This window comes from Corapipo altera, unplaced genomic scaffold (genome assembly GCF_003945725.1).
Source record: "Corapipo altera isolate COAL_440 unplaced genomic scaffold, ASM394572v1 50, whole genome shotgun sequence".
Lineage (NCBI taxonomy): Eukaryota > Metazoa > Chordata > Aves > Passeriformes > Pipridae > Corapipo > Corapipo altera.
In genome coordinates this window covers 5,019,287-5,030,735 of record NW_020884889.1, presented here as the reverse complement: position 1 = coordinate 5,030,735, position 11,449 = coordinate 5,019,287, and the positions used below count along the sequence as shown (strand labels likewise).

The window sequence follows — 11,449 nt, the reverse complement described above, 5'->3', positions numbered from 1 at the left end:
GCCTCCCTACATCATGAATGCCAGTTTGGAAGGGAGGGGAGGGCTGGGGAAGGTACCTCAACAGGAGACCCCGTAGAAGTTTGTTCCCTGACTTACTCTGGGCAAGTCTGAGCTGCCCATTCTGCAGCTCTCTCTCTCTCTTCCCACCTGCACACAAGCACCTATGAAGAACCTCCTGACTGATTCAATGGGGTTGTCAATGTCAAACCCAGAAACACAAATTTGCAAAGAAGTCTCTTTACTGGAGACAGGAACTGTTTGCAACATGGCCTCCAAGCTGCACAAAGGAACCAGAGAGCTTGATACCTTTTACAGCAAATGTACCCTCAAAGAAGCTTTCCCAAAATCAGTACTGCTAAAGGGTTGTCTGTAACATGATCTCTCTCTCTAAACTGAGGTAGCTCTGTTTGAACTAAACAAAAGTATGTCTCAGACAGCAAGGACTTCAGAAACTGTGGAATTTAATAGCTGTTGCACTGCGGCAGAAAGGAAGAATTCCCACAGCTGAAAAAAAGGACTGGTTGACTAAGAACCCAAAATCCCTATGGTCTCTCAACACAGCACAAGGTGAAGAGCCATTTGCACTGCTCAGGAACCCAGGATGATCCCAATACCTTTAGTGAAAGCATTGGCACAGCACGAGCTCCACGGAAACGACATCAGGGAACATGAACACACCTCTCATGAGTCAAATGGTTTCCAGCGACCTCTCTTTGTTCATCCAGTACTGTACTATTAGATATCTTATCCTGACACACTGCCATGATTTTGAATCTTCTGTTCTCACTCTTTGGGAAAAATCCCTCTGATTCCATTTCCAGAAGTTCACAGAGAAAGTACTGAGTTAAAAGGAAGAGAGGTGGGAGACGTAGGCTGTTAAAGCAGGCCTTGGCAAGTCAGATCCCTGCATTCTGGGTTTAACAAAGCTCGATCCCAAAGTACAAACTGCACAAGCTGAAATCATTAGAGCAAACACAGGGCAGTTACAGGGAACAGCAACAGTCAGGCAAGGACTGATAGGAGTCCTCTAATTCAAGAACTAATTGTTTACACATGAAGGTTCAACTCACACCCTTCATTGTTTCACGGCTCTCAAATATTTCCTGACTTTTATAGAGAACTAATGCAGTGATTTTGGAAACAACCAGTGGAGCCTGTGGTAATGTGTGGTTCAGATGTCGGCACAAATGTGCCTAGAGCAGATGTGGTGTTCCCTCTTTCCAAAGCTAAGAGATGGGCAACATGAGTAAAGTCTGTAAAATCTCCAGTTAGAAGATGTCAAGATCTGCATTTTTATAATTAGGAGAGCTTATTTCAGCCTAAGGGGGACAGATTTTAGAGTAGGCCTTATTTGGATGAGAATGCAACTCGAATGGCGTGGATGGCTTCATGCAAATAAAAATAAGAGATGCAGATACCCTGGTGCCATAAATCAATGCACAGCATCTTTATGTGCTGAGTGGTTGCTATAAATCTCAGCCCAGAATAGGCACCAAAAGTTTTGGGTTGTCACACCACTCCCATGTCACAGACATATTTAAGGAAAGTTTGTTGCTAAGGGATAACTGCTAACAGCATCAGCGAGGGACTATAGTCCTCTCTGTGTCACAGACCAACATGAGAGCATTCTGGTACACACCCAGAGGTTGGTGGAAATTCATTATTATTTCCTTTCCAGGCTCACAGCAGCACCTGGAAAAGCAGCCCTGGATCCAGTGCAAGTGCACAGGAATGACTGCCAACAGCTGCTCAAGAAGGGAAGTTCAGTCTGTTAAACCCTGTGAGCTATTTGGGGCATTCTGCTGCTCTGAAGACAGCCTGAGGGTAGTGATGTGGTTATTGCAGGAACAGGAGGGTACAGAGCCACGTGTGCTGGGAACAGGACGAGGGGGCTGTAAAGGACAGGGATAATTCTTGGGCAGAGCAGAAGGGAGACCGCAACTGCCTCACCTCTGCCAAGTTGGCTCAGCAGAGAAATAAAAGAGCTTGTCTTCACTAATAAAAGCTCAAGGAGCAAGCCTAACCAGACAGGCTGGCAGCAGTACCTGTATTTCACATCAAACACTGTTGAGTCTTCGTCCTCGTCATCTTCTTCATTCAGAGGAGCCATTTCTACCCTCTCGGCTGGAGTGGTGATTATGTCATACTTCCTGGTCTTCTTAATCCTCTTGCCAGACCTGAAACACAGAGATGGGAAGGGAAGGATCATCTTTATACAGTATTCCTTGGAGAGGCTGAAGCTGTTCCCACCAACTCTGAATCACTGCCCTGTTTGGTTCAGACTCCCCAGACACGAAGTCAGCAGAATCAGCCTCCATCCCCTCCTGCTGCTTTTCCAAGGCCACCGTTTGTGCCCGTCTGTGGAGCACAGTTTCTCGTCAACTGCAATCCAGATCAACGTCAAGTCTTCCAGCTGCTGACAAACCAGAATCGTCTGGCACCCAGGGCAGCCCACCACGTCCTCCTGCTGCCACACTCAGTAAGTGAGACATGAGCTTAATCAGCTGAAGCAGCCCATGGTTTAGTGAATGTGTTTGGACGAGAAAGGCCAGGTTAAGCCCTGCTGAGCCACAGGAATGTTCTAGGCAGGATTAGAAGCAAAGGGGTGGTGATGTCTGGGTACAAGCAGCCTGCTGTATTTCTTGCTATCAGGCCAAGCTCAGGATTCCCCCAGCAACAACCTTGAGTCTGATCTGAGCAGTTTCAGGCTCCATGCTGTGCAGGTGCTATAAAAAATAATCAATATCATTCAAAGCTAACAGCACCTACCACCTCTCCTCCAACAGATGCCAGGCTTACTTTCCTTTTGAAATGGAGATGTTCACACACCTGCACATCCCACAGTTTCGAGAGATCTACTTTCTAAGACTTTCAATTAACAAACACTTGGTGTGTGGCTTTTCAAGTAATTCCCTGCCTCTAGCTTGAATTCTGCAGGTTCCTTTTTATTTCACCTACTGTTTTCATGAATATTAGGAAGGTCACACTGCTTATGCATGAATTTAGTTTTGTAATTACATATTCAAGAAGGTGTTGATGTGTACGGCCAGCCTTTGGGGAAAAAGAGTGGATGGCTTCGGTGAACAAACTGCAGAATTTTTCCCTTTGCCTTTTATAAAACAAAACTGGTACCTGCCAAGCATGAGAAGGGAGCTGGTGCAGGCACAAGCAAGCAACCTCTAATTTTTGGTAATCACAGCTAGTGCTTCGAGCAGTCAGCACATCACGAGTGCACTTTCACCAGCAAGAAGTCTTGCCCTGGCACGTCATGCAAGGTGTGCTGGATTCAACAGCACTGTTTTTGCCTCGAGATGCCTTTAAAAACGTTACACATCAGCAGGAACCGAGGTGTGAGCGTTGCAGAGAGCCTGGGACTCCAGCCCTCTGTGTGCATCTCCACCATTACGGTCCCTTCCAGGCTTAAAGTTAAGGAAATTTAATTCAATGACCTGCTCCGATGTGGAAATCTCAGTGCCTCCGCCTAGCACCGCTTTTAGGTAGTAGTCCAAAGCTGAATAAACAGGTTCCAGCCCTTGGGATGGAGCAGTTTGCATTAACTCCCTGTTTTGAAGGCTAAGGTTGCATCAGAAGTGAGGAGAAAGTCGTCTCCTGTCTAATCTTTAGAGCAATCTGTGCCGCTGTGTCACGCAGAGCACGGGGTGGTTTGTTCTTTTCCTGCTCTTGTTGAAACAAGCAATTTTATATCCAGTGCAGTAGGACTCTTAACCCAAACACTTGAAAATCCTTTTGAAACCACTTCTCTGTTATTTTGCTTCTCTGCTAAAACCTAGCACTAAAGTGAAGCAGGGAGGTCTCATCGAGCAAGTAAATGCATTGTTTTTACAAGAAATATTTACTCATGCTGTGAAGCCTAAACAGAGACAAAACTAACCTGTGTCTACCTGTCAGAACTAACCAAGCACAGCCTTACCACTCTGAGTTCACCTGCAGTTTGCAGGGGGTTTCCACAGGTTCCATTTAAGATCCTACCTGCACATCAGGCCCACTTTACTGAGAGCCATCCTCCCTCATTCCCTCAATTAAAAAACATAACTTATTCCACAGAGTTCATCTTAGAATAGTTAATAATTGAATGTTTGAAGAAATTACTGCAGAATAGGTATTTTTAGAAATGGGAAACTAGAACCCTTTTGCTTCCAGCCATTAATTAGTCTATCTGGGCTACACTTTCAAGAGGACCTGGAGCAGAACTCTGCACAGTGATCTATTAATCCCTGCAACCCTCACTTAACCACAGTGCTCATTTAGGAAAGGCAGAAACCTTGTTTTGCTGCTGGTTTTTGGCTAAGCTGCTACAATCAGTTGTCTGCCACTGATAAGGCAAAAAGGTCTTTCCTCGCCACCCCTTTCTCAATTCATTCCACACCAGATTTCCTAGCTAATTTGTCATTAATCTACTTTCCCATTGCCTGTTTTCTCACATTTGCTCATTTGAACAACTCCCCCAGGCTTCATAAATATTAGAAGAATTACCCAAGCTAACTTTGCAGGAAAGCCTCAGGAGTATGCCTACATGCACACAAAATAAGGCTAGCCATCAGGAAACTGTTTCACATTAAAACTCCTGAAACCTCAGTGGGATCCCTGTAACCATCAGCCATGACAACCCAAAAAGGAAAAGCACTTTATCCAGCAGGCTGGACCAGGCAGCAGAGTCAGCGGAGCAGCACAAGGCAGGAACTACAGAATACAAATGTTTCATGAACTTTGGAGACCTCCTGGATAGGATCAGGACACATCAGGCCTCATGGGCAAACAGAGGATCTCCTTTTCAGCCAGGTTCATTTTATGGGGCCTTTTTTGAAGCAAACAAGAAGCATACTGGAAGCTGCATGGTCAGAGTGTGTCCCTTGCAAAATGACAAGCTGAAACACTCCCCAAGTGGTTTAGCCAGGGCAGGAGTGGTGCTGGGTAGTTCAGTGCAGAAAATCATCTTCCACTTTGAAAGATCCTGTTGCTTCTGATGACTTCAGCCACTCCCTGTAATTAGGAGGGGATGCTACGGGTCTTGTCCCGAATTACCATGAGGAAGAACAAAAAAAACCCAAGTTAACTGTGGCCAGGGATATTAATCTTTCACTGCAGACCCAGTGCTGCTCCCAGCAAACCAACTCACTGGTGTTGACAGAAGGCAGCCCTGGTGAGCACAACGCTTGGGAGAAGCTGCAGTGGCACTGGGCTCGGATGCCTGAGGCACCACACCAGGACCTACCTGGTCCATCACCACGTAGAGTGCAGGGAGGGACAACATGCGGGGCTGGGCTGGAGCAGAACACTGACTTTGTGTCTGTATTTTGCCCTGGGGCTATTTTGATCAAGCCCCAGTCATATGCAGCACTTCATCCTCCTTTCTGAGGCATCATGTGGTGGGTAACTGCTCGAGTCAACTCCCTAGTTCATTATATTATTTACGCCTCTAATCTATTTTAGTCAACAACACTGACATTCAAAGATAATGCTTTTCCTGACCTAGAGAGAGAGGTCTCTGCATTTCTTGACTTGTATTAACACTTCCTGCTAAGAGATGTAGTGGGAGGGGACCTTTCCCTGGAATAAAAAGAAAACTAAAAAAAAAACACCCATCCCTTCTTAGCAGGGTGCTTACTGGAAGTCTGATTAAGCCAGTTCCTCCTAGAACTGCAGCAATGTTATACCAGGAATGGAATTAGGACCAGTTTATTTGCTGTTAATGGACTCTTTTAGCAGTTAAAAAAAAATAGAAATATAAACCTCAAGAAACTGCAGACTTAATACTAGCTGATGAATTAGATCAGCGATATTTCATTACTGTTGATCTGTCTGGGTATCTCTGCTCTCTGGATGGTGCTGTACACAGCAAAGTCACACCAAGATGCCAAGTCCTCACATGTTTTCTGGAGATAGGACAAGGGGGAATGACCATAAACTGAAAGAAAGCAGGTTTAAATTATATATTAGGGAGAAATTCTTTACTGTGAGGGTGGTGAGGCACTGGCACAGTGAGGCTGCCAAGAGAAAATGTGGATGCCCCATCCCTGGAAGTGTTCAAGGATGGTGCAACCTGTTCTCGTGGAAGGTGTCCCTCCCTATGGCAGGGGGTTGGAATGAGATGATCTTTAAGGTCCCTTCCAACCCAAACCATACCATGATTTTAGGAGATACACTTCGCCGCAGAAACTGCCGTGTTTTCTAACAATCAAGTTCTTTAGATGGAATATATGCAGGCACAAAGAGCAGAAGTTTCTCCTTGCTTAACTGTGCCACTAATAGGAGGCAGATCAGAGGTGGATCAGAGACTAGTACTGGGAACAACTTCAGGAACACCTAAATGGGATATTGTTGTGGTTCAGCGAGGCAGTGATGTCTGTAAGCATTTAACATACACCCACTCACATGCGGTGGTCAGTACCAGTGCCAGCACCTACTTCCAAACACTACAGCACAGTCAGACCAATATTGTCTGAGAAGTGCTTGAGAAGTACTCTTGTTTTATAGGCCAGAGCTTTGAGAAATATCCTTGTTTTATAGGGCAGAGCTATAGAAACTTCTATGATCTGCCCAAACTCTTCAAGGCAGTGAACCCCACAAGAAGAAACAACATTCATCCTGTTGAGACTGTTCACATCAGAGCTGTAAAGAGTCCAATACAAGACAGCAATCCCCTCTCTCCTCCTTCTGCTAATCTCCTGTCACACTCACATCAAGACAATCCAGTTTTCCCTTCTGTCATTCTTTGTGGCCATAACTACTACCTGCAGCTTAAATGAAGTTTTCAATGTGGGTCAAAAACGTGTTTTGGGCTTGGATATTTGGCTGTTCTGGGTTTCTTTCTTTTCCATTTAATATAATTTAATCTGAGGGGTTTTTCCCTGTTCCTGGCAGAAATCTTGTCTTTGCTGGAGTACTCTACCTGGTTATAATACAATTAATTTTACATCAGTCAAAGTCTCTGGGGTTAAGACTTGGATTGCCCAAAGCAATAGCCCAGTTCATAGAACAAAGGGTCATGTATCCTATGATCATATGCTTGAACCTCTCTCCTCAATGTCAGTCATTTATACCAGTTTTGCAACTACTGGAAAACTAAGCTAAAAATGGTATTTGAGGAAGAAATACAAATTGAACATGAAGCAATGAAACAAAGCAATGAGATACAAAATAAAAAGGTAGCTTCTTTCTAAAAATCTAGATAAATAGCAGCCTTTCCAGCCTGGGTTCTGCTCGTTCAAGGGCAGCTCAAGACATGAAGCAAACTCTTAGAGCACAGAGTTTTCTGCAATGAAAGCTTTGGGTTGCTTTCAGCTGGTCCACTGGAGCAAAAGTAACTTATCCAGTTTCCCTAGAAGGCACATGGTCTACCAGCACACTTAACCACATCTGAAAAATTCTGTTTCCTGTGAGCTGATCCCAAGAATTGTATTGCAGTGGAATGAACTGAGCTGCACCAAGAGATAGAAACAGGGCAAAATATGAGTGTAAAAAAGGCAAAACCCAAAACACAGCTCAAAGAGCAAATTTAGCCACCCATCATCTGTTGCAAGACATTGTGTTTCTTGGTAATGCTAACTACTCAACTATTTGATTGAGAATAACATAAAATTTGGTCTGTTGTGGAAATGGTTTTGGGTTGGGAGCATGCAGAGCCCACGGGTATAGGAAAGAAAGCAAACCCAGAACTGAGCTTGCAAAAAAGAATAAATAAATAAATACTACAGCAATTTAGGCCTTGCCACATGCAGACAAACAGCAAAGTCTTGGCTGGCCTTCACAGACCCCTTTGGGTGACACCACATTCTGAACCACAGGACCATCAGATGAATTCAGAGCATAACATTCACAAAAGAAATGAAGAGGAATCTCTGAGTGTTGTCTTAAGAACAGAGCTGAAAATCAGAGAAATATATCTATCCCTGCTCAAACAAAAAAGGAAAATAATATAAACAGAAAAATATATAAAAATTAAATGTATATTAAAAATAAAATGTATAAAAAAATTAATCCAATGCCTGTGACAAGAGTATCTGGCCACTCACTAGTTAATTTCATTTTTACAGCCCATATCTAAAAGGATAATTTACTCCAAGCAACCCAGAACAATTTCACAGTGAAGGTTTAATCAAAGATTGGATTTCAGCAAAATCTCTTTAATAGGAATCCATGACACTTCAGAAAAAAATCACAATGTTTTTGACTAAGTGTGAACAAAGCTCTTATTCTGATGGAGAAAAGCTTTACATTTATTGAGGGTAAATCCCTTATCTCTTCTGCACCAGAATCTCCTGTGATCTATGTTGTCAGCTACAAGTGTGACACTGTACAGACATACCTGTTGGTATTCTGGTCTCATTTGCAACTGGGATAAGTGTTTACAAAATAAAGAAAATGAATGTTTGCAAAATATTCAGCAGCCAAAAAGCTTCACCTTCCACTTTTCCTAGCAGGTTCTACTAAAGATTTATAAGAGATCTGGGGTTGGGGGGGCAGGTATGTGTGTTTATTTTAATGTATCCTTAATGCTGCCTTTACTCTGATCAGTTGTATAATGACAACTTTGGCATGGGAGAACTAATCCACTATTCCCAAGGTGACTTTAACCTGGACCTGTTTTTGCTGATTATGGTATAGGGAAGGCCTTTAAAGGCTATCAGTTTGCCTTCTTTGGTTAGAAACATTCTGCCTTATGCCAGTTCTCCTTGACACAAGATCTTGCTTTTTACCCAGGAGAAACTATGGCAGAGGAAATAAAGTCTCCAAGAGCAGACAGAACTAGGACTAGAAACTTAGACTTTTCGTTCTACTCTTAGTTATAGACTTCCTAATTCTAGCTCATATACCCACTATCAATTCTGCTGTTTGTCCACGACAATTTTATACAGCTGCAAAGTGGTTATACTGATTAAAAAAAAATCTCTTCAATACTTTATTGGGCTCTCCCAAACCACCTCACTTTAATGAGCACATTTATTTGCATTGCCTTCTGCCAGCTGCTGCAACGCTTAAGTAGAATTTAGTTAAATGTCAATTTCCTTGGAAAATATCAGTTCTGATCATTTCAGTTTATAGACCCCACTTTGTAATACTACTGTTATGAATGCTGCCCTTCCTACACAGAATTAATTCTGAAGCAGGAGAAGCAGAGCATTCAGCCATCCTGTAAATACAAAGGAGCTGCCTGAAGACAGAACAAGGAAGAATTTGCCAACTCCACTTGTTCAACTGCTCCTGTCACCTGAGACGTGGCCTGGCCTCCACCCTGTGCTGAGTGCCAGCTGTTCCCCTCTCCCGGCTCTTCCCGAGTGTCCCTGCCCTGCAGTCGGACGCTGAGCTGAGATAGTTTGCCATCTGGACCTGGATCTCCAGCTGGGCTTTGGGTGTCTCCATGGACGGACACCCCAAGGCTCCTTGGGCCTCAAATCCCAGCGACCCACTGACTACAACCCCACGAATTCCCAGATGTTCCCATGGAGTTCCATGTAATATCTTCCACGCCCACTCCACTCCCCCGGCCACCATGCAGTGAGTGAATCCCACGCTGGAAAAGCCCACTTGGAACCCAACTCCTGCCCTAATTTCCTGCAGAAGCGGGAGGAAGGCGGAGCAAGATTTGCCAGGCCCCGGCAGCCCCCTGAGACTTCCCCAAGGGGCTCCTGAGCCACCCACACACGCTGTGCTCGAGGCCGGGCTTTAAAACTATTATTATGGGCAGGTCAATGCTTACTATTATATAACACATAATTATATATATAATTTTAATATATATATATATATAGAGAGAGAGAGATAACAATAAAATAATAAAATAAACCGGGAGGGGTTGCACCCCTTCTCCCGGAGCCCCAAAGCCGTCCCAGCCCCGCCGTGTCTCGGGCCGTGCCCCCGCAGCCCCGGGCGGCCCCGGTACCTGAAGACGCGGAGCAGGAGGCAGGCGATGAGCGCGGCCGTGAGCGCGCAGGCCCCGATGACGGCGGCTTTGAGCGCGGAGAGGTCCCGCAGCATCGCGGGCACGGGGCTGAGCCGGGCCCCGCTGTGGTTGCCCGGGGCCGGCGCGGCGGGCGGGCGGCTGCCGTTCCCGGCCGGGGGCTCCAAGCTGCCGCGGGCGGCGGGCGCGGCCGGGAGGAGCAGCGGCAGCAGCAGCGAAGCCGCCAGCAGCGGCAGCGGGGCGGCGGCGGCGGCGGGGCGCATCCTGCCCGCTCCGGCTCCGGCTGCTCCGGCTGCTTCGGCCCCGCCGAGCCCCGGAAGGCAGCGCCGGCCGGCCCGGCCCCCGCCCCCCGAGAGGCGCCGCCTCCCGCCGCCGGGGCCCCGAGCCGGGGAGAGTCGGGGAGGCCGGAGCGTCCGCCCCCGGAGCCTCCCGCAGCCCCAGCGGGTTCCTCCTGCCCCGCGGACTCTTCTGCAGCCCCAGCGGGTTCCGAGCGCCCCGCCGCTGCCTCGGCCATCACGACCATCTCTTGTTAGAGAGAGTCCAGAGGGGGCTGCGAGGATGGTGAAGGGTCTGAGGGGCCGTATGAGGAGCGGCTGAGGACGCTTTGTTGCTCAGCTTGGAGAAGAGGAGGCCTAGGGGAAACCTCATCGGGATCTGCAGCTTCCTCACGAGGGGCAGCACCATCTCTCCTTTCTGTGACTCTGTGACATCTCTCAGTGACAGGACTCGAGGGAACGGCTGGAGCTGTGTCAGGGGAGGGTTAGGTTGGATATTAGGAAAAGGTTCTTCCCCCAGAGGGTGATCGGCACTGGAATAGGCTCCCAAGTGCAGTGGTCACAGCCCCAAGGCTGACAGAGCTCAAGGAGCATTTGGACAATGCTCTCAGACACATGGTAGGATTGTTGGGGTTGTGCTGTGCAGGGCCCGGAGCTGGATTTCGCTGATCCGTGTGGGTCCCTTCCAACTCAGGATATTCTGTGGCCACTCTTAATTGCAACACACATCTGCCCAGCTGTAAAATGATGACAGAGTTCACACTGCCATCAAACAGGGCACAAACCTCCTGAGCTGCTGGGTCAGCATGGCCCAGCTGCTACATCAACAATTCCTGCATCAGATTTATGTCCTTTTGCCTTTCCGCTGGTCACCAAGGCTCTGCTTACAGGTTAATTTGTTTACTGATATTTCACATCTTTAAAATTGTAAGATACATGGAAATCTCAACCAGAGTTCTGCAAACCATCCCAGGTGCACCAAGCATATGAGTGGTGCCATCAGCCAAGCCTGACAGGGAGAATAAACTATGGAATTATAGAACATCCTGAGCTGGGAGGGACCCACAAGGATCACTGAAGTCCAATTCCTGGGCCATGATACTGCCAAGATACAACTTACTTTTGCTCTCTATGTTCAGTATTAGCATGAGCTGCTAAATAATTGTGTGTGGAGAGAGGGGCACGTTGGCACTGAAATCAAGTGAAACAAAGAGAGGGAAAGATGAAAAAGCTGATTTCCTTCCAATTAAACTTT

At 46.5% G+C, this 11,449-nt stretch overlaps 1 protein-coding gene across 1 annotated transcript in view; it reads right to left on the bottom strand.

Annotated features, from left to right (window-relative positions):
• FAM174B (family with sequence similarity 174 member B) overlaps window positions 1-10,433 on the bottom strand; it is a 14,241-nt gene extending 3,808 nt beyond the window's left edge. The window contains 3 exon segments of the mRNA XM_027644545.1: window positions 2,046-2,177; window positions 9,902-10,191; window positions 10,194-10,433. Coding sequence (XP_027500346.1) covers window positions 2,046-2,177; window positions 9,902-10,191; window positions 10,194-10,433 — 662 coding nt within the window.
• Window positions 10,434-11,449: the final 1,016 nt, after the last annotated feature.